Source organism: Pomacea canaliculata, linkage group LG10, assembly GCF_003073045.1.
Source record: "Pomacea canaliculata isolate SZHN2017 linkage group LG10, ASM307304v1, whole genome shotgun sequence".
Classification (NCBI taxonomy): domain Eukaryota; kingdom Metazoa; phylum Mollusca; class Gastropoda; order Architaenioglossa; family Ampullariidae; genus Pomacea; species Pomacea canaliculata.
The window spans coordinates 25235322-25262328 of NC_037599.1; the positions used below are offsets into that span (position 1 = coordinate 25235322).

The window sequence follows — 27007 nt, forward strand, 5'->3', positions numbered from 1 at the left end:
GTGCCACTGGAAACTCACGGCATTTAGTGTAGGGTGGGGGTAATAGACGGGGTGGCCCTCCCTCACCTACCCGCTCACCCCCCAGGAGAAAGTAACTGTGTTTGCTACAGGAAGCAAGGCGACAGGAGTAGCGGTTCCTGACACCGGAAGTTGACTTGTCGCTAGCGGAACAGGTGTTCTCAGGTAAGGTACTTTACATTTAACAGGGTCTGTATTCCCAACCTCATTAATTTATTAATTTGCTTTATTGTTCACGTATTGATAAATGATTGTCAAAATTAGGGACAAGACCTGTATAGCATGTACAGTAAAAGCAATATTTGTAGCAATGGAAAGGGTCGTCAGGAGATTGTGATTGTTTATATTAGCAACGAGATCAAAAAGTGTGACCGTTTTTAAAAATAAAATAAGCTATTCACAACCACTCTCACCTTTCTGGCAACTTTTCTTTAATAAGGAGTTTATTCTTAAGACTGTAATAAGACTGCATGATTGTTGGTGAAATTGACGTAGGATGAGACGTGCTAACTTATAGGCGGCTTAGTAATTTATTCAGACGGCAAAATCTTCATCCTGAGATTTTTTTTTTATAACAAACAGCTTGCAATTCTACTTTTTTCATTAATTTTCGTACTGTGGTTTACTTTGTAGTGTGTATTTTCTGTAGTTTGGTTGCAGTTGGGATGAGTGGGTGTTGTTTAATTAATTTTCAGATTTAAGATTAACTGAACTGCTGCTCGTACTGAAGAGATGTCTTCTGGATGGACAAGTCGCCCATCGTCTGCGGCTTCACGAAGCAGTCGACATTCACATGCATCCAGTAATTCCCGTGCTGAAGATTCAAGCTTGAAGCTAGAATGCAAAGCAGCATATTTATCTGTATTTGATGACATTCACGACAACATTATGAACAAGAAAGATTTTATTCTTGGTATGATTAGTTGCATATAATATAAAGCATAAACCTTTTAAATGATATCCATTTGTATATGTGTGTGTGAGAGAGAGACAAACACAGAGAGATAGCATGTAACTAAACCCAAACATTTTATCTTTATCTTACTTTTTTTTATTTCTACTGTACAAGAAATAAGGTAGGACTGTATCCAGGAGAGTAATTAAAGTTTTAATTAGAAGTTTTGCATAATTATTGGTCTTTGAACTGTTGTTCTGCATACATCCTATCAGTTATAATTAACTGTTCCTGAAACCTCTTTTCTAATTCATGCAGGACTCCATCCTAAAGGGTGGGGGGTTTCTAAGTAGGGTTTATTATCAAATATTAGATAATTTCTTAAATGTTTGTTTCCAGAATTCTACACAGACACAGTTACCCATTATTATTTATTTCATTGATAGTGTCTGTGCAAAGCTGTCATAATACTATATCCATTTAGGATATCATATTAATTTAATTATCTTTAATGCAACCCCATATTGTTAAGACCACTATTAGAGGCTGCTCAACTACAGTCCAGTCTTACTTAATACTACCACTAAATTGAAATCAGTCAGCATACTATAACTTTGAAAGTATTTTCCTAAAAGCATAGTTGTAGACTATATGGCAAAAAAATAGCATTATATTATGCTATAACACCATTGATGTTGAGAGCTACACTCTTAACCATTTGTTTCAGTTCTTCAACAAACTGGACGCAATCCCACACCAAAGGTTGTGCAAAGGTATTGGGATGAAAATACAGGTGAGACAGCATCATGCAGCATGCGTTAGACAGGTGGGAGTAATGGGTAGTATAGCTTTTGGTGATATCTGGCTGGGCTAGTCATGTCCCTTACATGTTGTTTCAGAGTCTATATCTTTTGCTGAATTTGTGGACATCTGCCGCAAGGAACCTCCAACTTCAGTAGATGATCTGTTAAGAGCATTCCGCAAATTTGACATCAATGGTGATGGTTATATCTCGCTAGAGGAACTATACAAAGTTATGACAATGGTAAAAACACTACATTATTGCTATTTCCACATACTGCATTTTCCTTAAAAATAACTGACATAAGGTAGAAGAAGGTAAATACTATTCTTATACATTGATTATTGTAGATGCTATGAATACCAGTAACAAGAGCAGTGAGACTTAGTGTAAGGTGACCAGACGTTTCGGGGGCGAAAGCAGGACACGTGCCGATGATGGTGTCGTCACCGTCAAAAAACGCCGAAAAAAGTGATTTTTAAAGACAGCCGGGACATTTGATGGACTTGACAGAAAGCCAGAAAGCGGGACATTGGGCTTCCCGCCCGATGAGCAGGCGGGACAAGAGGTCAAAAGCGGGACTGTCCCGCCTAAAGCGGGACGTCTGGTCACCTTACTTAGTGAATGCTTATTATTGTTATCCAGGTAGCTTGGCATTGAATGCGATGTCAATATAGACCTAACCAGAAATAAAATCATAAATAAACTCTGAGCTGCACCAAAACACTTGTAATTTCTGAAGTTTTGGCAGAGTGAACATTCACTGGTGTAATCATGTAAAGGCACAAGATATACAGAGGAGAGGATCAAAAGAAATGAAGTGAGATTAAAAAAAAGCAAGAAAGCAATGACAGAGAAGGGTTGGGGGAAACAGGTGGGAGAATTAACTTTTTCTGTGACTTTCAGAAAGGTGAAAAACTTTCACGACAAGAAGTGAAGGCTATGATTGATGAAGTGGATGAAAACAAAGATGGAAGGTTGGACTACAAAGAGGTATGTTGAGGTTTTATTACTTTCTTCCTTCTTATTCATACTCATTTCATTAGTGTACAGTTCAGCTCGACATACAATCTGTACCATTTAGTGTGGTGCCCAAAGGCCATGCCATTCAGAAATAAGTGAGTTATGTTCCTGTGATTCAACACTCTCTGTAACCTATTTTGCTCATGGGTTATAACAGCTATATTGTTCAAGGCTATGTTCAGAATTTATTCTCTTCAAACCATGTCACAATTCACATGCATCAAAATCTAGAATTATTACTAAGGGTTAAAGTCCCTTTCATCTAGTGATCGATTGTCTAGTGAAGTGATTATCTAGTGATTTAATGATTTAGTTATCATATATAAAACCATGATGCTGATCTTTGTTTAAAATCAAGATTTGACTGCATACTTAGAAGAACATAAATATGCATGCTGCATACACACACATATACACACAGTTACATAGACATAAAACCAAAAGAATTGTTATAAATTATTATAAATTAAACATGAACGATATTTTGGTTCTTACATTATTTCTACTTGGCTTCCAGTCTGAAATCTTTCGCTATATAGAGGTTGGTTGGTTTGCTTTGTGACTTGTGGTAACTGCCTGTTGCATGCTGGGTGTATATGTCTTATTTGCCCAGATCTTGTGTGCAGTCAGTGTGTATTCACAAAGTAGCTACTAGGTTGATTTTTATTTCTATGTAGCATTTTCTTGATTCAAATGATTGTACTGTAAAGACAGTTTACTCATGGCATTACTCTCACTCAGGAAAGTTAAGTGACTCTTGATCATGTAATCTGTCCTGTAATCTGTTTAAAATAGTGCAATCATATCATTTTGATGAATTATTTTAAAAACATGAAGGTTAAGGAAGAGGTCAGAAAAAAATTTTGATCCTCGGTATCTTTGTAGTACATAATTATAGTTACCTGTTGCTATGAAAGAGTCAAGCAGACAGAAAGGCTTAAGTTAAAACAATTTTTGTTTATTTTAATGTTGGGTGTTTTGGAGAGAAGATAAAATGCAAGAAGCATGCAAGCTAGAATGTTGTGCATAATATCTGCTCAGTCACAATGATAGCATTTCTGTCAATTTGTGGTGATTCTGCATGTCATTTATTTGGAATTTATGAAATTTAACATCTATTGAGTCTGACATGGAAAGATCACATGCTTGAACTGCATGTGCATCTTAGATTCTAGTCTAGCCAGGAGCTTTCATCTGTTTTATAGAAAGCAAGAAACTGATACTACACTATAAAATGCCTGACACTTTTCATGATGCAGATGGGTTATGAGAGAAGGACATAAACCTCACCCCCATCTTTTGTACGCTTACCAAACATAGATTTTAACTAATTGAAAAAGAAAAATTTTAAGAGCAGAAGAAAATAAAACAAAATTAATACAAAAATGCCCTCACAGGCTTGTGACTGCAAGAGCTTTAAAAATGATATGTAGGGCCATGCTTGAACAACCACCATCAGCAGCTTTCCTTTGTTAGATTATATGGTGTTTGTTTTTTTTGGGGGGGATGGGGGTGGGGAGTAAGATGTTGCTAAGATGAATTGATCATGTTACATATTTATCTACAATATATTTTGCAACAATATAGTTTTTTTTCTGAAGAGGCAGTGAAATGAGCTGAGAGTTCTTCTTGCAGTTTTGTAAAATGTTTGTGGCTACTACTGAGGAATGCAAGAAAATGTCATTGAGAGTGATGGAGAAAAAAGAGCGCCAGCGGACACAGAAAGAGGATCAACCTTCAGTCAGGCCAAGAAAAGGTCCGTAAAATGTTAGTCTGGGTCATGTTTTGTTGTAAAAGACGTGTATAGAGTTACTTATCATGTAGTTGGCAATATTATGATGTGAAAAGCCCGTGATACTGACAGCTGACATTATGCAAATGTTGATACTGACAGCTGCTAATGTATGTACCTGTTAGCAACAGATGAAAAAACTGTGCAGTCTCTTTAGTCTTTTTCTTGATCTCTTTTTCACTTTAGTATTAAGTTCATCTGTTGTGTCACCTGCTTTTAGCACAGTAACAATCGATGTTAAGGAGGTGTAGGGGTGTGTGTGTGAGAGAGAGAGAATGTGTGGGTGAGCAGGTGAGTGAAGGCTTTGTAGAAGTTTGATATTGTGGTTGAAAAAGCAAAGCAAAAATTTTCCATTGTTATATTCTGCAATGTTTTCAATCAGAACCCTTTTTCAAAATTGTGTGGAAAAGAATTTTTAAAAATTCTTATTGAAGATTTCTCACACTGCTGTTTATCTTGACAGATTATAGAAATCTCTTTGTGTAAATGGATGTAAAGGGGAATTAAATGCTACTGCATTTTAAATGTCCTCACTCTGTGGGCACCCTTACAGACAAGGATGAGGGTGCTGACCTTGGTTCGCAGCTTTCCATTAGATCTTCCACCTCAGAGAAAAGTAAGCCGGGTGCCATTCAAGGAGTGACGTGCTTTCTCCCTATCCCTAGTTGTTACTAATTTATTCACAGACGATTTTTTCCCATAGGAAAGTAGATAAAGAATCAATTATTTCTCAGATTTACTACAATACTTATGAAATGCAAATGCAGTTTGTACACAGTCAGATAAAAGTTTGTCTGGGTCATGATCTTTCATGTGGGTTTAATTATATTGATGCTTATCTCCTGCCATTGATTTTAAGGCTAACAATTTTACAGAAACTGTTACAAGTTTTATACTGTGCACACCTTTTGTGTGTAACAACTCTAGATGTGATACCCTGGTACCTTGCTACTGTACTAATAAAACTAACTTAGTTGTTTGGTTTCATGGTTGGGCACTTACATTAAGGAATTACAGTTTAGTTTGAAGACAAGAGCATTATTGGTAATTAAACAAGTAGAAAATAAGTAGAAGGTGTGCTTGCTGCTTTCTGGCTAAAGACCTCATTCTTGTTGCATAAAATAACGTGTAGTTGATGCTAAACCATTTAAAGAAGTGTGAATTGCATGACACATTAGTACACCTTAATAAATGCCAGAACACGTTATGCTTGGACTGTACCCATTTTATACTGCATGAAGTATCAAGCTGTTCAGTTAGTCTTGTGATCAGAGACTACTTTAGTGCCAAGACTAACAACAAAGAAGAGACACAAGGGTGCAGGTTTGTGGGTACCAAAAGGATAAAGGTTAGAGTGTTTCCAGGTTGAGTAGACAATGAAATGATGAAGCTAAAGAGTGCTTGCAGGTTGAGTGGGCAAGGAAATGATAAAGGAGAAAAAGTTGTAGAGATCATAGAGAGATCTGTGTACATACATAAATACTGCATGTTTAGAAGATCATTAAGATATTGCTTGCATTTCATTGGGACCAAGTGGACTGTTCAATGCTATATGATGCCTTACTCATTAAAAACACATTTATGAATGATTTGGATAAAATCTGTTACTAACTTGGTTTGCGTGCATAATTAGTTATCAGGAAAAGATACCAATTAAACAAATGACAGGGTGACAGGTGACAAGCCTGCTTTGTTTTATGGTCTGTATGGTGTATTTGTTTCTTTTTATACCCACAGTCAATACAGGTGTGTTCTCTTGCCCACATTATGATTACATGCAAGTGTGTATGTCCTGACCTTCACTTTGGTGTGGCTTGTATGCTTTTGCTAGTTCACAAGTGGGTAGAAATTGCCTAACTTTGCAGTTCTGGGTGTCTTGCACATTCGCCAAGTAAATGTGATGTTTCGACGAGTGTATAAATGTTTGGATAAACTGTAAAGAGTTCTGTAAATAATTAAATTCTGAACAGTGCTTATATACCTATTGTCCAGGCTGTGATCATGGATAAACTATGTCATTATTTATCCTCCTGCAATGTTTAGAGAAATAATCTTTCTGGACCATTCAGAAATCATTCATGTGGGTTGCAATCATTGTAGCAGACTGCATAGTACCCATTTAGCAAGGAGTAAGAATTGTTACTGTGAAGTCAGAATAATTTTAAATTGTAAATAATTGTAAATAATCAAAAATGGTGAAGTCAGAATAGACTATTAGAACAGAAATCAGAACAGACTGAACTATTGATTGCATGGTCTGTTTCATGATAAATGGCATAGACTAATAGGATCTTATGTTAAATAGAGGAAGTGGTAGTTAGCACAAAGAAACAAATGTAAAAAAGTTTTGTTTTTAAAAGAAAATTCATGCTGTATTTTGAAAGAAAGAAATAATGTTTTAAATGATTAACTCTTATAATCTTTCAATGATAATGTAACTCCCCAAGCTCCTTCAGCTGATGACATGTTTCTTTGATGACAAGGTCCTCTTGAGATTTCATAGTTGTCATTGTGGATGGCCTGATTGTGCCAAGTCTATCAAACATTGTTTTGCCTGATCTTTTTTAGGAGACAGGAAACTTTCACAGGCTTCAGTCAGGTCAGGTAGGTGCATGTTTGCAACACAACTGGTGCAGCTACATGAGATAGTGTTCATTGATTTTAGAAATATCACTTGATAAAGTTTGAGGACTTTATAAAGTTCTTGACTAAACAACGCTGAAGATTTCACTTCATCTCTCAATCCTGAAATTGAGGAATTGTTTAGCTGCTTAACAACCAAGCTTTTAATCCGATGGCTTCTAAGAAAATGGTTTGTATTTTCAATCATATAGAGAACAAACCTATTCTACAGGTAGCTGAAGGCTAAAGTTATCAAAATAAGATGCTTGAGGACTTCATACATAGAATAACTAGACCTGTCCTACAGGTAGCTAAAGGGCTATGGTCATCAAAATAGAATGCTTTAGGAGTATCTTCTAGCTCTTTCTATTTTTATTTTCTTCCCTTCCAAGCATAATAGAAAATTACTGCAGCATGCTATTTCAATGGATATGGCAGATACAATTATTTCTGGAATGATAATGTTTTATGTACCATTTTTGGATGATCTCTTTATTCTGTATTATTGTATATTATTGTATACCATTACTAAAAAGATAACAAGGACAATACAAATGTGGAAGAAGGAAAAAGAGTGGAGATGGAAGATAATAGTGATGAGAGGGGAGATAAAGAGGCCTCAGAGATGATGGAAGAAAATACGTCTCTCAGGGGTTCACGAGTTTCTCTTCAGTCACGACACTCTGTCAAGAGTAAGCTTCCCTTTTTTCTAGAAGTTGCAGGCATTGGCGCTTCTGCTTCCATCAGGATGCATGCAGGATATTTTACATTTTTTTGTTTTGTATGTACTCAGCTGTTTAGGTTACTTCCCAGCTTGTGTCATTACTGTGATAAAGGTGTTTATATATAGATATAAAGTGACTACAATCCCATCTTGGATTTGTCATCATGGTTTTGATTCATTTGCATTCAGCTACTTTTTTTTTAAAGGCTTTGCCTTCCCAGTTTTTTGCAAATTATTTTTTAGGAAATGCAAAGACATGCATTGACCCAAAATATAAATGTTATGGTCATCCTTTACACAGCTGCTTGATAATGCAATTATTGGTGTGCTTAATGCAGGCTAGATGAAAGATTGGCTTCACTTCACACAGCATTAGTGGGAAGCTTATGAAGAGCAGTTTGCATATATGTGTTGCGTGAAGAAGCTGGTTTGTGTTGACAGCTGGTTGCCATTGAAAATTTCCTTTACAATAAATTAGAATTACGAATTAGAACTTATAATGTGCAGCAAATCTGAATGAATACTTCAAGTAAAATGAACTGAAAGATGCACGTTATGAAGACTTACAGTGTGTTGAAATGAGCTATGCTGAAGAGAGCTGAGACATTATGTTGTCTACAGCTGGAAGCTAGTTTGAGTAGTTCAGGAGAACTCAAAGAAAATTTAACATTGAGATCTAAAATGTGTTATTTTCATATTAAAAAATTTTACATTTAAATGGTTTAAATTTGACATTTCAATGGTTAAATTTGCTTCTTTTGTTTAGAAAGTAACTCTTTTATTTATGTCTTTATATTATTCTAGTATACTTATATTAATTTAATGGAAGATTCTGATTTGACCATCATTTTGCAACTTCTGATTGCTCAAATATAGTTATTAAAAATTCTTTTGCTCATTATTACATTGTACTGTTCCTTGTTTATCAAATGTCTCACCACAAAATTACCATCCTGTTGTCCTACTGTCTTACAAATTACTGTCCTGCCATGTCTTTTCTACTTTCCTGTCATCTTGTCACACTGCCATTTTGCTGTTCTGTCAATGTTATTGTTCTCTTGAGTTTTTAGTATAATTTTATGGGTTTGAGAGAAAACCTTTAGAAGTTTTACTTTTCAGAAAATTATCTCTCTGTTGAACAGGAACATGTTCCTGGCTGCCTTTTTTTCAGCCTGTCACATATTCAGCATCTACAGTCTCTCAACACTAGCTGGCTTTGCCAAGCAATATCTTTATCAGGGACACAAATTACCTGCATGATGCAAAACTGCGTTTGTTTGTGGGTGTGCATGTGCTTGTGCAATGTATGCCTGCATGTGTTGATGAGTGCATGTTCATCAAATAAACTGAGATAATTATACTGAATTCAAAAAAATTTGCATTTTTTTTTAAAGAAAAAGATAAAGCAGGAAGTGTTTATGAAAGAAAATAATCACATATGTACTAAAAGGTAGTTGTTTTCATCCATTAAAAATTTGTTGATTCTTAACTCTGGAAAATCATTTCAGGTGAGAAGAGATTGTCACAGGCTTCATTAAAATCAGGTACGCAACTGTGTTTGTTAAAATCAGGTATAGAACTATTTTGTATGTGTGATTGTAGAGTTGTGACAATTGTAAAAATGTTCAGACTATCACATGTTGCTTGTACGCATTACATATGTGAGCATAGAGACTTCTACAAATTTATATTAGCTTGTGACAGTAAGGTTAACAGAATGAGCAATTGACAATGTATTGTGTGTTTATTCCCTTTATGCAGGTGGGGTTACAATGTCTGTGTGTGTGTGTGCATGTGCATGACTGTGTGTATTTTCCTATCTGCATGTAAGGGAGAGCACATGCACAGTCCCAACATTAGTTTGCCTAATGTCTCAACTAGCCACACAAGCTTACACAATGACCTAATGCAAAGCTGTGTGTGTGCGCACGTGCACACTTGTGATATAGACACACACACACACACCATGTTTCCCAGAAAATAAGACTGGCTTTTATTATAATTTTCGTTCCAAAAGAGGTATTAGGGCTTATTTTCAGGGGATGACTGATTTTTTGTGTAAATTTTATTCAAGTACCAAAATTTACATTTATTTTAATACAGTCATGAATTGTCTTCTTGTGGAACATTGTCATAACTTAAAAGATCATTTATTTATATATTAATATCATCATATTATAATTTAATACATCTGTCATGTGTTTTAATGGATAAATGAAATCCGTCCGTCTGGCTGACGATCTTTACTGAGGCTGATATTTTGGGTGGGGTTTCTATTGTGAACATCCTTAAAGAATTATTCTAGGGCTTATTTTAGGCTTAGGTCTTATTTTCAGTAAAACACGGCATATATATATATTACTATTTCATATGCGCACTCAAATCTGAAGATACTAAAGGTGAACTTATGGGTCATAAAACAGACTTCTTAAAAAGATGATTGATGAAACAAAGCACTGAAAAATTGTGAAGGTGAAAATATGCAGGAGTAACTAAAGAACCTATTGGATTGTTTGTGTTGACATGATTATTTTCCATGCACTACTTGTGTTGACAGCTAGTCATTACATTTGTCATTGACTACTTGTGTTGACAGCCATTAGGTGAAGCAATGGACTGCTTGTGTAGATCTTACTTGTGATGGTGCTCATTTGAATGTGACCTCATACATTTCTTGCTTGAACGTTTTCCCTAGGTGACAGTCATGATATACTTACTTCCTCTAAGATTATTGTTCACTCTGAAATTATCTTTTTGTGAAATAAGGATTTTGTTTTCACAAAAGTAAAACACCGTGAGAATTTTTTATTATGTCAAGATAACATTTGTATTTACTTTAGCAATTTTGTTTGGTTTGCTTGCTGTTAGAACTGTTTTGGTTGTCTTGTACTTTTGTAGTAACACATGGTTTTCACCATTTTCATCATCTCACACAGGCTCAAGACAATCACTTCTCAGCATTGGTACTTGTTCACATTTCTATTTGTATAATATCTTTCATTTCATTTCATGGCACTGTTCTCAGCCTAAACTGAAACTCTTCATAATGCTTCAGCTGTTGCTTCTGTGTATGCATTTGCCTTCATCAGCTTCAGTGTGTGTGTGTGTGTGCATGCATCTATACATGTTTATTCTATATGTATATGTTTGTGTGTGCATCTATACATGTTTGTGCTGTGTGTATATGTGAATCTATGCATGTTTATGTTATGTTTATGCTGTATGTATATGTTTGTGTGCATGTATACATATTTATGCTGTGTGTGTGTGTGCATCTATACATGTTTATGTTGTGTGTGTGCATCTGTACATGTTTATGCAGTGTGTGTACATCTGTACATGTTGATGTTTTGTGTGTGTGTGTGTGTGTGTGCATGTTTATGTTGTGTGTGTACATCTGTACATGTTTATGCTCTGTGTATATGTGTGAATCTATACATGTTTAGGCTGTGTGTATATATATGTGTGTACATCTATACATGTTTATCCTTTATATATATGCATGCAAGAAAGAAAGAGAGGAAGACTATATGTATGTGGGTGTGCATGTGCAAGAAAGAAAGTGACTGTACAAGTGTGTGCTTCATTTCTTTGCACAAAAGAATTTCTGGTGCAAAAACAGAGTGAACTTAATAGAACATTTGCACTGATATTATTGTGCTTGTCTGTAGCAGGCTGAAAGCATGTGATACCTGGTAAATGACTCACAACACAGTCCTAGCAGCCACAAAACTTTAGGATCTTTGACCGTGACCTTTGCATGTTCTTTCTCCCCATGAGCTTATGCTACTATAGTCAAGCTACAGATATAGCTGAATAACTGTCTTATGAAGAGCCTGAGGTCAGTCAACCGATCTGTCGCCAACATGGATTCAATTCGAGAGATACATTCACAGTTCTTCATCAATGTAAATTAAAAACAGTTTAAATGAGAATTTGTAGCCACAGATAAAGTTGAATCAACATTAGGCAGATAATCTGTATGCAGTGCATGTGTAAACAAAACCAAATGTACCCATAGCCTAACACCAACGTTGGGATTTATTGTATGATGTGACCTGAGACAGCATTCCAGTCCAAATGTAAAGATGACTGTCATGCTTTTAAATTGTGTTGTTTTTTCTGCTTTCCATTTACCTACTGTGTGTTGTCATAACTGCCCTATTTTTTAGTATTTGCTACCTATTAGATTTGGTTTTTAGTTTATTAAATACAGTGTTCTCATTTTAGGCAGATCTCAATGAAGCTCAATAACCTAACAGGGACATTTGAAGTCTTAGAGAGATTTATTATTTCCATCAAGAAAGACATCATATACAAATACTATGCAATACATCTTTATTCTTCCGTGAGAAAACATAGTTACATAATTGTTGCAGCAAGAAAACCATTAAAAATTATCAAGCATTAAAAGAGCATTACAAGATCAGTGTTTTTTCAAAATTCAATATTTTAAATTGTCATTGAAGTGCCAACAAAATTCACATTTACTCTGTCATCATCTGAGCTCTTTTATCTTTTGCTGATGACTCTTCATTTCTAGTCACTGCTATGTTAAGCAGATTCTTGTTCCTTACACTAAGACACCAATTCCAGTATAGGAAACCAAAGTGTACTCAGTGATCAAATCTTTTGAAGACAATAAAGTCTTGGCTGACATTTTTTGTGGATATTCACATTAAAAGTAAATTTCTTGTCAATAACAGTGCTAAGGTACTAGTATTCCAACATAACAAGTTTTTATTTCATTGATTCAGAGGTCAGGAATAGATGAAGTTTTACTCCTAAAATTAATAAGCATTTCTTTAAATGTATCACATTTATTCTTGTAGAGAGAGAAAATTGTCTTGTACATATGTGTGTATTGGAGTTGGTGGAATGTGTACAAGGATAGTGATGTAAGAGAGAGAAGAATGACGTTAAAGGCTAGCATTAATTCTTTGCTGTTGTGACTCTTATTTTATGTGCAGATGATTTACCAAAACCATCACCACGGAATCGGAAGGAAAAACAAAGAGTTTCACGTACTGGAAATTTTCCACAACCCAGCAACTTGCGTGTAATTTATTTTTAACTTAAAATATTTGTCAGTCAGAAACAACTTTTTAAACAAGAGAAGTATTATATTCCTGTTATTTAAAAGCTTAACGTAGCATTTTTGTCTGATGAGTCACTTTACCATTTAGAGCTTCAGCAAAGACTGCTTCAGATCTTCAGCAAGATGGATGCTGTGACCTTGGCCTCGCACCATTTTGCAGTATCTGCTAGCATGTCACTGAAGGCTGTTCATTTTCTATTGCTTCTGCATTTGAAGAATGCACAAACACAGTTTCCTTCTCATTACCTTATGCCACAAACTTGTACATTAAATTGCTTTCCTTGCATGTAGGCGATGTCATAAGATGCTGATAAATGCTGACCATTGACTCTGCAGGTAAAGCTGTTTCAGGCTGAGTGCTTTTTTTCTAAGATCTGAAGTTTATTTTGTCCGTGCAGTCTTGGAAACATGCACAGTCCAAAGGCTGTTTCTTTGTGGATGAGGCCAGGGGCTTTGTGAGCCACCAGTACCTGTTAACACTCATGGAAGACACAGCCATCTGGCTCACAATACAGCCCATAACAATCGGTGATCATGGAGGTGAGCAAGGGGCGTAATGCATGTGTGTGTGTGGGTGCATACATGTCTGTGCATGTACTTATATTTTTCCTATTTGGGTTTTTTTTTTTTAATGATACCTTTCAGATTTCTTGTAATATGATTTAATGTTGCTACATATGTAGGTAAATATTTATGTGTCCATAAGAGCTGGTGCTTTGTTGATGGATGAAAGAAAGACTACCATGTACAAGTAAATGCCTGCAAACCTCACAGCTGCTGATTCATCTCAAAGTATTTGTATTTGCTTGGGACAAAGTTCATTTTTACTGTTTCCATGCTTGCAACAAAGTTCATGTTCATTGTTCCCATGCTTGTGGCCAAAAAACTCATGTTCACATGTGGCATGTTCTCTATTCCCATGCATTTGCTTGGTTTTGTTTTGCTCATAGGAGATGTTCTAGACAGGCCACCTGTAGACACAGCCATGTACATACTGCGAGCTGACCATGATGATGATAAAGCGCTGGTCACATTCACTGAGCATCAAGACAGCAAAGGGGTTGGTAAACATTTGATGACAGCACACTCCAGAAGTCACATTCTGTATAAGGAAAGTTTATACTATTGGTGTTGAGCAAAGTTTGAGTGAACTAATAAATCATTCTCAGTGATTAGTTATTTCACATATTTTACATTTTCCCTTAGCAGGCAGGAAAAATAAACCTCGATTACCACTGAGCCGTATTAAATTTTCGTTGCCATGTGTGCAGTTCCTTTAATTTTAATTAGTAACAAATTTTACCCCTAATTGAAATCTTTTTCTGCACTTTATCAAATATCCCTTACAGACAAAATGACAAGAAAAACACTGTTTAATTGTAATAATAGTTTTATTATCAAGGCAACAAAATAAGATCCACTCATGAATCCAAACAGAACACTACCATTTAAACAGAACTTACAGTATTCAATTGGATGCATAGTTGCAATGTTTGTACACAATATCATGGTGTGTGGTGTACTTGTACACAGTGCTGTTGTGTATACTGCATGTTTTTATGCAATGTCATGCTTGTACAGTCTCATGGTATATAGTGCATGCTTTAAACACAGTCTCATGGTGTGTGGTTTACTTATACACAATGCTATCGTGTGCAGTGCATGCTTGTACACATTGTACTTGTAAATTGCTATGGTGTGTATGTACTTATACACAGTGCTATGGTGTACTTGTGCACAGTGCTATGGTGTGCAGTGTATTGGTGCACAGTGCTATTGTGTGTGCTACATTTGTACACAGTGCTATGGTGTGTGGTGTACTTGTGCATGGTGCTATGGTGTGTGGTCTAATTGCATATAGTCATGGTGTGTGATGTGCTTGTGCACAGTGCTATGGTGTGCGGTGTGACCTGGCAGCTGGGTCTTATCATTTGATACCTTTCACAACTGGCTGTCGTTTGAGACCTCGCAAATCAGACTCGTCAAAAGAAGCAAAATTGGTCATCAGAGACAAAGAAGGAAAAATTACGCTGACTAAACCTTTCAGGTAAGTGAACAAAATCTACTTAAAGGGAGATACCAGGAGTAGATATGCACTGTTGTAGACTGACAGCATATTAGAACATATTTACAGTAAGTGCTTAAAATGTCTTAATTATATTGAAAAATAGACCCCCCTGTTGGATCACCACCTTGCCGCGGTCGGGGGGCTTGCGTGTCTCGATGACCCTAAGAGCTATGCCGACAGGAGCATCAGCTCCTAGCAGGGTCACCCAAGTCGGACAGGTCGAAGGGTAGAGACCAGACAAAGAGTGGTCCATGAGTGCTGAAGTCGGAGGTGGTGGGCCGCAAGGCGCACCCTGAAATAACCACACCATCACGCAAAACTGCCTATGCCACTTGAAGACAGTATTGATAGAAATGGAAAGCGACTGGCCAGAGTACCACCAAAACCAAGGACAACCCCATCAACATCATACATTGGAACGCAGAAGGGGTTGCCAACAAGAAGATAGAACTGGAACAGTTCCTGTACCAGAACAGCATTAACATCTGCTGTATACAGGAAACCCATTTACAAAAAGAAAAGCCCTTCAAGATCAGAGGGTACCAGACATTTAGGAGTGATCATCAGGGGAGAAAGAAAGGTGGAGTGTTGACCTTAGTCAGAAACAACATGAATGCAAGCGAAACGAAAAGATACATGGACGAGGCAGAATACATAGAAGTCAAGGTCACCATCACAAACAGCGTCCTCCATGTCATCAACTACTACTGCCCCAGTGACAAGATGCTGTCCCTTGACACTATCCAGGTTCCAGACAGCGGCTTCCTCATCGCCGGAGACTTTAACAGCCAGTCCCAGAGTTGGGGATACAACATCCTTGACAAGCGAGGAGAAGATATCGAAACCTGGCAAGACGAGAACCATCTAATCCTTGTCAACGACCCCACAGATCCACCAACCTTCTACTCGCGCCGCTGGCACACAACAACAAAACCAGACCTGGCTCTCTGCACAGACGACATCCACAAGAATTTGAGCAGAACAGTCTTAGGCCAGCTGGGAGGAAGTGACCATCGCCCAGTACTCCTTACCATCACAGGAAGTACGACACCTGAACCCCCGCAGCACGCCAGATGGAATCATAAGAAGGCACAGTGGGGGCTGTTCAGAATACGAACAAATGAGCTCACGAAAGACATCAAGGTGGAAGGACTAAACATCAACAACGTCGTCAAAGATTTCAATGCCAGTATCATCAAGGCAGCCAAAGAAACTATCCCACGAGGGGTGCGAAAGGACTACACTCCATACTGGACAGCAGAACTTCAGAGAGCTCACGATGACCTGACAAAAGCCAGAGAAGAAGCAGAAACCAACCCCAATCAAGAAAACAACATCAAGCTGCAAGAAACAAATGCCAAACTGTTAAGAACAAAAGTAGAGTGCAAGAGAAGAAGCTGGAGAGAAAAGACAGCAGGGCTGAATATGGAGAGAGACACCACCAAGCTGTGGAGGCTGACCAAGGCACTAAATGATGAGGGTAGCAAGGGACAGAAGATCACCCTTGAAGAAGATGGACAGACACTGACAGATAAGGCAGCAGCAAATGCATTTGCGCAAGCATATGCAAAGGAGAGCAGCATCACCATCCCACCGCATCTGCAAAAAGAATTCAGAAAAGAAGAGAAAGAAAGGAAAACAAATGGGGATGTCCATGAGTCGATGCAGCAAGATATCACCATCCAAGAACTGAAGAATGCCATCAAACAGCTGAAGAAGAAAAAATCTCCAGGTCCAGACAACATAACGAATGAGATGCTACAACACCTTGGCAGCACAGCCCTCACTAAACTGCTGGACATTTTCAACCTTAGCTGGAGAGAAGGCCAGGTACCTCAGTGCTGGAAGGAAGCCAGGATGATCCCTGTTCTGAAAAAAGGGAAGAACAAGTCACGAATCTTGAGCTACCGCCCCATCAGCCTGATAAGCTGCGTCTGTAAAACCATAGAGCGCATCATCAATCAGCGCCTGCAGTGGTACCTGGAATCTGAAAGCATCATCATCCCAGAACAAGCAGGCTTCAGAAGATACAGAAGCACCGAAGATCAGACAACGCACCTAGTGCAGGTCATAGAGGATGCTTTCCAAGCCCAGAAGGTCACCCTAGCGGTCTTCATTGATATGCAAAAGGCTTTCGACAAGGTCTGGAAGGATGGACTCCTGGTCAAGCTCCAGCGAAGCAACATCAGCGGCAACATGTACCGGTGGATCAAGTCCTACTTGCACAACGAAGAGCCAGGGTGCTTGTGTAGACGGACACTGTGGCCGTAAGGTGCTGCTACGACACGGAGTACCACAAGGGGGAGTACTCTCGCCGACCTTGTTCATACTCTTCATCAACGACCTGGTACCAGAGCTTCCAAGGGAGTCCAAGCAGCACTGTATGCAGATGACCTGGTCATATGGTGCTCAGAAGAGTATGCAACAACAGCAACCTACAGGATGCAGCTTGCACTAGACAAAGTGGCAGCCTGGGCAGATAACTGGTGCGTTACCATCAACCGTGACAAGACAACAGCCACTCTTTTCTCTCTCTCCACCAAAGCGCAAGCTGGCAGACTAAAGTTGGGAGACACTCCACTGACACTTGAAGACCAGCAGACGTACCTGGGAGTCACTTTTGACAAAAGATTGACATGGAAGCAACACATCCTAAACGCAGAAGCAAAAGCCAGAAGAAAGCTGAACATCATGAGAAAGCTGGCAGGAACACACTGGGGCGCCAACGAAAAGATCCTGAGACCGTGTACCAAGGTACTGTAAGACCACACCTTGAGTACGGATCAAGCACCTGGATGACAGCAGCCAAGTCACACCTTCAGACTTTGGACAAGGTGCAGAACCAAGCACTGAGAGTAATAACAGGCGCCATGAGATCTACGCCAATAGACAAGATGGAGCAGATAACAGGCATACCCCCATTAAACAAGAGAAGGGAATGCAAAGCACTCGTGCAGGCCACCAAGTACAGGCACAGTGAAGACCACCTGATGAGTGCCAGACAGAAACAGCTGTCCTCGGGAAGGCTGAAAAGATCCAGCTTTGCGCGAGAGACGCAGGCACTACACAGAAAATACCAAACAAAGCTTCCTGCACAGGTCAGGTACCGACTCTCTACCTCGATCCTCCTCCTTGGAAAGACAGAACAGGGAACATTACCATCTGCACCACAGTTCCTCACCTCACAAACAAAGGATGAGCATAGCGACGTGAGCAAGAGAGCCCTGACGCTAGCCATGCTAGAAGAAAGGTACCCCCAGGAATCATGGATAAGGGCCTACACAGACGGGTCAGCCACAGACGCTATCCAGAGGGGAGGGGCCGGCGTGTACATCCAGTTCCCAAATGGACAGTGGCAGGCAGCAGCAATACCAACTGGCCTCCACTGTACAAACTATAGAGCAGAAGTAGAAGCCCTGGTCCACGCAGCAAACATCATCAGCAGCAGAGCAGACCATGACAGCCAGGTCGTCTTCCTGACCGATGCTCTGTCGGTGCTGCAGGCAGTCAACAATAACAAACTGCCAGACCTGGAAGCCGCGCTGCTAAACATCAAGTGCCTCAGAACGGCTCTGCAGTGGATCCCATCACACTGCGGGATAGATGGGAATGAGGAAGCTGACAGGATGGCTAAGTTGGGTGCAGAGGACAAGCAAGAAGACAATGCAGTCAACATGTCAGAGATGAAAACCATCATTAAGTCTCTGTACAGGCCACAGCAACCACTGGACAGTTACCATCAGCTGTCCAGACCGGACCAGGTCGCTATCTTCCGCCTCAGGACTGGGCACAACAGGCTGCTTCACCACCTACACAGGAAGTTGCACCTAGTGCCGTCCCCGAGATGCTCTTGTGGAGAGGCAGACCAGACTGTAGAACACATCCTACAGGACTGTAGGAATCTCCGTACCCTGAGGAAAGAGACGTGGCCACAGTCGGAGACCCTGCACAACAAGCTGTACGGGCCGGTGGAGTCTCTGCAGAAGACCACCGATTTCATATCAAGAGCTGGTCTCCAAGTGTGAAAGAGGCGAACGACAAAAAAAAAATTGAAAAATAGACACTTCTAACAAGTATACTTCTGGCTTTGTAATAAGCATTTATACAATTGAATGATTATAAATACTTTATGCTCGTAACCTTAGGAAGGCACTGGAAGAGATATTTGATATGGCTGACTTGGATGGCAATGGTCTTCTGAGCCGAGATGAGTTCAGCTGGTTTAACATCCGCACCAGTGATGAAAACGTAGCTGATGATGAGTGGCAGGTAGTGGAGGGTGAGTCTCCCCCTTCCCTAATCATAACTATATATTTACATCCTAGTATTTGTTTTTATCCATTTGATGGTGTTTTCTTCATATTTATATTTTTCTCTATGCGTTTAATGATTGACTAATTTGATTCTGGTGTAAAATTTGTATTTACTTTGGGCTTTTAGACTTTTCTAATTAGGTCAGCTTCTAGGTTTTTGAAAAATCAGTAAATGTTATTTAGAAGGCCTTAAGACAGTTTGAGGGGAAGCTACAGATGCATGGGATCTGCTGCTGGTTGGGGAGCACGACATAAATCTACACAATGTGCATCAGCACAGCATACATCAGCACAACATACACAAAATGTACATCAGCACAACCTATATCAACATGTGGGGCCAGCATGAGGACAGCTATGCCTGCTTTTTATTTTAAATCAGCGGCTACTTTGCAGGATGATAAATCTTATTAATCTGACTTGTATTTTCACTTTGACAAAACAGCTAAATTATTATGTGTTAAAAACATTATCTTGAGTATTGATTTTCTAACCCAAAATAATCTTCAGCTTCAAGGATTTCATTTCATCATGTGTGGGCCTAACAAAAAATTTGTTTTTGGGAGGAGTGATCTTATTACAGTAATTTATGCTTAGTCTTTAAAAAACATTTGGCATGTTTTCATAGTGTTGCTTTTATTTTTGTGTGCTGCATAGATGATTGGTTTCTTTTTTATTAAAGTACACATGTCCATTAACTATGCATGTATGGGCAACATTGGTTATTGGACTTGATCACTATAGATAGTCATGACATAATCATATATGTTCTGTTATTGTGTCTGAATTTATCTGTTATACGTATAGGATATTGTAATTTCATAACAATTTAAAGCTGTGGTTTGCTAGCATAAATTTAGATTAAAACTATGATGTGAACAGAGAATGTGGAGATGGAGAAGGGGGAGATAACCAAAGATGGCTTCCTGTCCCTGAATGTCATGGAGGCAGAAGACAATGATGGGGACACAGAAGATCTTTGGATCACTCTAAACAGTATGGGCTACAACAAGGCCTTGCAGCTGGACGAGGTCAGTCTCCCTGAATTAGCTAATCTTCCAGTCATAGTGGATTTCAATAAAAGTGAAATTATTTTTCCAGTCCTTGCATCTGGTACATACATTGTTTTTATATCACCGAAAAAATGTGTTTTGGCTTTGTATTTTCTATCGGAATCCAAAAATATTGTTTCATTTTTTTAAAGTTATAACATTTTCTAGTTTCTTAGTCTGTTTACCATCTTGTAATTGTTAGTAATGGCAAGTAGTGCACTGTGCTTGCTATACTTACAGGGATAAAATTTTTCTACAGTCAACCTCTGAACTTGAAACACAGATGAGTCACCCCCTTATTATGTAAATCAGTTGAGTCAGCATTTTTGATGTGTGACCAGACATACTTTATACACAATCATGCATACATACATACCTTGACTGCTATCAAGTGACGAGCAGTTATGTTTGTCACTGAGACTGGTTGTCTGGGAAAACAAGTGGATAGATGCAGCAACCAACAAAGCCCGCCATTCAGACCTGTCTGGAGTGGTGGTGAGAAAGTCCTGCATAGTCGACAACTTAGTGTTTCGTAGCCAGTTTTTTCTGTCTACCCCAGCATTGATCCCCTACCATGGTACCCTGAAGGATGGACAGACAGAGTGTCTATATTATATAAATATAAAAATTGTATCAACTTTTATGCAGTAAATGCATCCCGATTGTTTTCATGAAATGCAACAAAGCATCTTTTCATATTGATGACTCTTACTACAACAATGCTATTGAGAGTGACTGATTAAGCAAAGGACTTTTGTCTGTCTCTTGATAAGTACTCATGAGGATTGCTATACTTATCATGGTTGACTTTAGACAGAAAGGGCAAAGCTGATGTACTTACAGAGAGTTACAATAAACACTCATTAAGGAATGTTGTTATTCTCTTGTTACATATATAGGCCTGTCCATTTAAAGTGAATTGCTCTGTCTTTTTATTATTTTCTTATGCAGGCATGTCCATTCAAGGTCGATGTTTATGCAGAGGATGGGGAGGCAGCCCTGGAGGTTACAAAGTTGGAGAATCCTGGTTTACTCCTAGAGGGCACTGTGTGTGCTTCAGTGATTGCCAAGGTCAGTGAGCACCTATTTCCTAATCCTGACATTTTTTGGACATTGGAATGAAACGCCTCTGACATTCTTCTGTACATTAGAGTGAGATGTTCTGGTGTACACTAGAATGAGTCATCTTTATGCACAATAAGATAAGAAATCTTTGTGTACATCAGAATGAGACATCTTGTACATTAGAATGAGTCATCTTTGTATACATTAGAATGAGATATCTTGAGCCTTATTTGCAAGAAAATTATTTAGCAGTCTAGCTATCTTACCATCACCATCTACAGCTTAGGTGTTCACTGCAAGTATCAGTTTTCTGTAATACTGTGTTTGTCCTCTGATAACAGTGTTTGATGCACAGTGTTGATATAGTCACACTCAAAGCACAACTGCAACTAGCCCTCTTCAGCCACCCTCTGCTGAGCAACTTGACTATGTTTTGTATAGAATTGTTGATGACCATGCCCCAGTGTCGTCTGATGCGCCAGTCCACATGGTCACCTTGGTATTCACAGGTCCGTATTGAGCTCTGTGACCTGAAGCGTACTCGCTGGCGAGCTGAGCGTGTTTGGCGGAAGACTGGATTCCATTCACCATCCACAAACAGATTTATAACGCCGAGAAGCAAAGCGTTGCAAAATGTGTTAACAAGGCCAAGACATCATATCTTCAGGCCCAAATAAATAATTGCACCTTCTCAAGAACACTTTTTGACATATGCAATCGAATGACTGGAATTCACAAAGCAATGCCGCTGCCCACTGCCTATCCTGCTTCACAGCTGCCGCAAGTGTTTTGTGACTATTTTGCTAACAAGATTTCAGACATTTGATCATCCTTGGGTTCAATATCGGTGCCTGCCAGCATCTCCTGTGATATTCTTCTGGGATGCTCTCTGACCAAATTTCGACCAGTCTCTGATGCTTATATAAAGACGATTATTCTGAAAGCCAAGCATACAACTTGTCAGTTAGACCCAATGTCCAGAAGCCTTCTTCTTGAGTGCTGAGATATTTTACTTCCTGCCATCACAAACATAGTAAATGTCAGCTTGTCATCAGGTTTTTCGATCTTTGTTTAAAGAAAGCCACTTTTTAAGAAACCCACGCTTGATGTCAATGTGTTGAACAATTATCGCCTAGTTTCCAACTTGTCTGTTCTCTCAAAGATCATAGAGAAAGTAGTTTTGACACAGCTGTGGGCCTACTTACAAGAGCACCAGCTCATCTCACATGCTCAGTCAGCATATAGAACTTTTCATAGAACTGAAACTACTTTAATTAAAGTGACTACCGACATATTATCTGTCCTTGACGGTGGTGATGTTTCTGCCTTAACTCTACTGGACCTGTCTGCTACATTTGACACTATGAGCCACTCTCTGCTCCTTCATAAACTACACACCCTGTAGGGGATTTCTGGACCTGCACTAGCGAGGTTCAACTCCTATCTCACTGACAGGATGCAGACTGTGTTTGTTGATGGTCAAACATCTCGCCGTGCTCCACTTTCTTGTGGTGTCCCTCAAGGCTCAGTACTCGGCCTCGTTCTGTTTATTCTGTATATGAAGCCACTTACATCTTGCATCCAGTCTTACAAGGTCTCTCATCAATCATATGTTGATGATACACATGTACTGCTCCACTCCACCGGCTGAGTCTCACTCTGCTACCAGAGCCATAGAAGTCTGTATTCATGAAGTCAAAGACTGGATGGTGTCAAACATAAACTCAACGATGATAACACATAAGCCCTCCTGTGTTGGATAGCGGTCCGGTGGCGCAACGGTTAGCGCTGTTAGCGCCTGTCACCAATACTGTGAAGGTTGGCTGCCCTGAGTTCATTTCTCGTCTTGGGCACGCTGATCTTTCTCTGCACGTGGCATCTGTTTACAGGGCTGGCTGCTTGCCGTAATATAGCCTTAGCTGCTGACACGGCGTAAAACACTAATTCCCCCCCCTCCTGTGTTGGAGAAAAAGAAATGTCAGTTTGTCCACCAAGTCACATCAAGGTGGGCGAAACCAACATCACCTTGCGTCCTCCATCAGGAATCTGGGATTCATTGTCACTGCAGACATGACCCTTGCTAAACAAGTTATAGCTGTCTGTCAGTCTGCCTATTATGATAGAAAGTTACAGCTGTTTGTCAGTCTGCCTATTACGATAGACAAGCTACAGCTGTCTGTCAGTCTGCCTATTATGAATGACGCAAGATCAATGCCATCCATCTCATTCAGTCTACACGCACTACCAACACTTTTGTCTGTGGGTTTGTTCTATCCAGATTTGATTACTGCACTCCTTGCTTGCTGGCTGTCCTGAATACCTTCTTCACAAACTCCAGAAAGTACAGAACTCTGCTGCAGATCTGGTTCTTAGAGGCAGGAAATGGGACCACGCCACCCCTCTCCTTCGTTTTTTTACACTGGCTTCCCATCCATTCTGGCATCCAGTACAAACTGTCCGTGCTGTGTTTTAATTTCTTTGTGTGTTCCTGCCCTGATTATTTATCTGAGCTGCTCTTCCCTTACATCCCAGCTAGACAACTCCACTACTTGGCTGATGATCGTCTCCTTACTCTTCCTGTCACCAAAACAACAACAATATATGGCCACAGGATTTTTTAATTATTGTGCAGCAAAACAATGGAACTCTCTCCCTTTCCATATATGCCACCTACCCACTATTGAATCCTTTAAATGTGCACTGAAAACACACCTCTTCTGTAAACATTTCTCTTAACAACCTTTCCCATAATGCTAGTCCTTTTTCACACGCTGCCTTTTGCAATATCATGTTACTCTCAGCTCTTGTTCTTGTTATTTGGTTCCTCTTTGTGTTTTCTGTATTTGATTTTATTCTTTGTTTAGTACGACTGTTTATTCTTTTATAGCTCATATGTTGTTTTTCTGTCCCTCGTATGCTGTCCATGTTTTGTTCTTGTTCTTAAGTGCTAAGAGGGTGCTCTGGAGGAGTGCGAGTATGCACTTTACAAATTTTGCATTTATTATTATTATAATTGAGTCATAGGAGCACAGATTACATTTGTAACAAACTTACCTAATAAATTTTTTATGTTTCTGTCAAGGGTGATGCGACCAAAATCAAGTCTGTGAAAGATCTGATGCTTTACACATACCAAGGAGATGCTCGTGCAACTGTTGTCATTGAAAACAAGGTAACTAACACACCTCTTTTAGGATTTAGCTGCTTCTGCTAAGCGTGAAGGAATAGCACCAAGAGTGGCTCACAAGCACAGTCCTCAGCTTGCTAATTATGGTGATGATTATTGTGGTGATCATCCTGGTGAAGTCAACACAGCATGAGCTAGATTATCAAATGAGTAGATGTCCTGCTTTGTCTTTCCTATATCCATGTACATCATTGCTGTGAGTATTTTTGTATACATGTTGTTGTGTGTACATTTACTGTGAAGGTCTCCTGACTCACCAAAGATACAATAGTTAAAAAAAAAACCAAATGCATTTTATCCACCTATTCTCCCCATACATATCTTTGTCTGCTATGTTTCTCTTTTCACCTACAGTTACCCCTGAAACATTTTTTAGTGGAAAGGGGCCAGTGTACTTACAGAACACTGTGCAGGCTTCCTCAGGCATGCTGCTGCTATCAAAAGCAGAGTTATTATCCTTTTCTCCCACTCCTAGTATAAATGGAAAATGATCAAAATAAAAATAAAATAAAAGGAAATGATCTTTGACTTTAGGCTGAACAGACCTGTTGTGGTTAATAGCACTATCCATGGTGATGCCATTGAGATTGTCAACACTTATAAATATTTAGGTACTATCTTTGATGATAGACTTAAATGGGATGTGAACACTGACATGGTCGTCAGGCGGAGCCAGCAACGCCTATACCTGCTACGGAAGCTTCGGTCTTTCTCTGTCAGCCCAGTCATTGTCACTCGGTTCTATCAGTCCTTCATTGAGTCTCATCACCTTTTCTTTCACATCTTGGTTTCACAACCTCTCCGTAGGGAACAGGAACAGCCTTGTCTCCCTTGTTAAGATGTGTTCTAAAATCACCGGTATCAAGCAGAGGGATTTAGCCCTCTTAAATAAGCAGCAAATCCTTAGGACGGCATCTCGTATCCTCACCATTCCTGGTCATGTGTTGGAGAGTGAGTTCTCACTTCTGCGGTCTGGTCGCAGGTACGCTGTACCTGTATGTCGAACGAACCGTTATCGAAACTCGTTCATTCCACGTGCAATTCACTTCTTTAATTCCACTAGCTGTGATGATATGTCTGCCTGAGGTGACCTTGTGCGGGGTGCCAACTGAATATTTTTGCTGTGTTACTATATGAGTGGGTGTGTGCGCACATGTGTGTGTATGTCGCCAGAATCTATTCCCTTTCATCTCTTACATATAATCTTCACTCTAGTGTGCTGGCGTGTCATCATACCTTTAATTGCCCTTGCGGATTAATAAAGTTGTATTGTATTGTATTGTATTGTATTGTAAATATTCCATTTTCATCAATTCTGCTAAACTAGAATAGCCTGAAGCCTCAGTATTTAGAAACTTATTCATCATCATCTGTCCCTAAATTATGCTATGACATGAACACTCATCACTGGACCACTGTATGCATCTGATCCCCACTGATGACAGATCACTACATCTCATCACTATTGAAAATGGGGCCACCTTATCTCATCACTACTGATGGCTGAACCACTATATCTCATCACTGCTGATGGCTGGTTTACTGTATATTGCTTTTGTTGATTCTGTGTTATTCCTCTGACTTCCTATCTGTTTCTTTTTTATCTGTCTGTCATTTTTACTAGTAATGAAAATACAGAAGAATCTCCAGATACATATTGCAAAGCCCAAGTTTATGCGAAATTTTGAAAATATCGAATATATCTCAGCATTCCTGAATGTTAAAATTTATCTCATTATATGCTGTTTGTGTGGCATAGTCACGAACAAAAGTGACCATGGAGCTAGACTGCAGCAAAAGCAAAAACTGTGCCAGTAACCATGACAGCCTTGTCTGCAGCATAGCTGTTCCACCCCAGTCCAGAATGGTTAGTAAAGTGTTAGTGCTGTTCATTTTTGTCTCAGTTCAGTTTGCTCTTTATCAGCTCATCTTTACTGTTCGGTACAGAACAGTTAGTAAAGTGTTAGTGCTGTTCAAGGCATCTGCCAGAAGATATCATAGCAGATTTCATAACCTACGGTTACATTAACTAAATTTAATTTAAAAAAATTATTGCTTATCTCAGTTATCTGTGCATTTGCTTCCCATATTTCTCTGAAGAAATATTGACACAGAATTTTTCTCCAGCCTCTTGGTCATTCCAAGCTAATAAAACTTTGATCAATCCACACCAATGAAACTTTGGAATTCGTCAAAATTCTGATTTACAACTGAAGCATAGGGAGGCTATCTTCATGTTCACCTTGAAAATACCTCTTTCGAAGATAGATGTACAAATGTATTTCACAGCTCTTGAATTTTTCAGTTATATAATCCAAAATTGTACAATTAATCATCTTAGACTTAGA

At 39.1% G+C, this 27007-nt stretch overlaps 1 protein-coding gene across 17 annotated transcripts in view; it reads left to right on the plus strand.

Moving 5' to 3' along the window:
* LOC112573196 (EF-hand calcium-binding domain-containing protein 7-like) overlaps positions 1-27007 on the plus strand; it is a 27881-nt gene continuing 874 nt past the window's right edge. Inside the window, exons 1-21 of one of the 17 annotated variants that reach the window (XM_025253327.1) lie at positions 2-183; positions 714-931; positions 1641-1706; positions 1813-1958; positions 2622-2708; positions 3256-3279; positions 4374-4494; positions 5084-5146; positions 7099-7134; positions 7689-7844; positions 9385-9420; positions 10801-10839; positions 12847-12935; positions 13373-13514; positions 13925-14034; positions 14864-15021; positions 19188-19321; positions 20238-20386; positions 21359-21478; positions 24555-24644; positions 26419-26526. In XM_025253327.1, coding sequence (XP_025109112.1) covers positions 751-931; positions 1641-1706; positions 1813-1958; positions 2622-2708; positions 3256-3279; positions 4374-4494; positions 5084-5146; positions 7099-7134; positions 7689-7844; positions 9385-9420; positions 10801-10839; positions 12847-12935; positions 13373-13514; positions 13925-14034; positions 14864-15021; positions 19188-19321; positions 20238-20386; positions 21359-21478; positions 24555-24644; positions 26419-26526 — 2055 coding nt within the window. In that variant the 5' untranslated portion in view covers positions 2-183; positions 714-750. Of the gene's footprint in view, positions 208-713; positions 932-1640; positions 1707-1812; positions 1959-2621; positions 2709-3255; positions 3280-4373; positions 4495-5083; positions 5147-7098; positions 7135-7688; positions 7845-9384; positions 9421-10800; positions 10840-12846; positions 12936-13372; positions 13515-13924; positions 14035-14863; positions 15022-19187; positions 19322-20237; positions 20387-21358; positions 21479-24554; positions 24645-26418; positions 26527-27007 lie in introns of all 17 variants that reach the window. The other 16 variants (XM_025253329.1, XM_025253328.1, XM_025253331.1 and 13 more) reach the window with 16 other exon arrangements.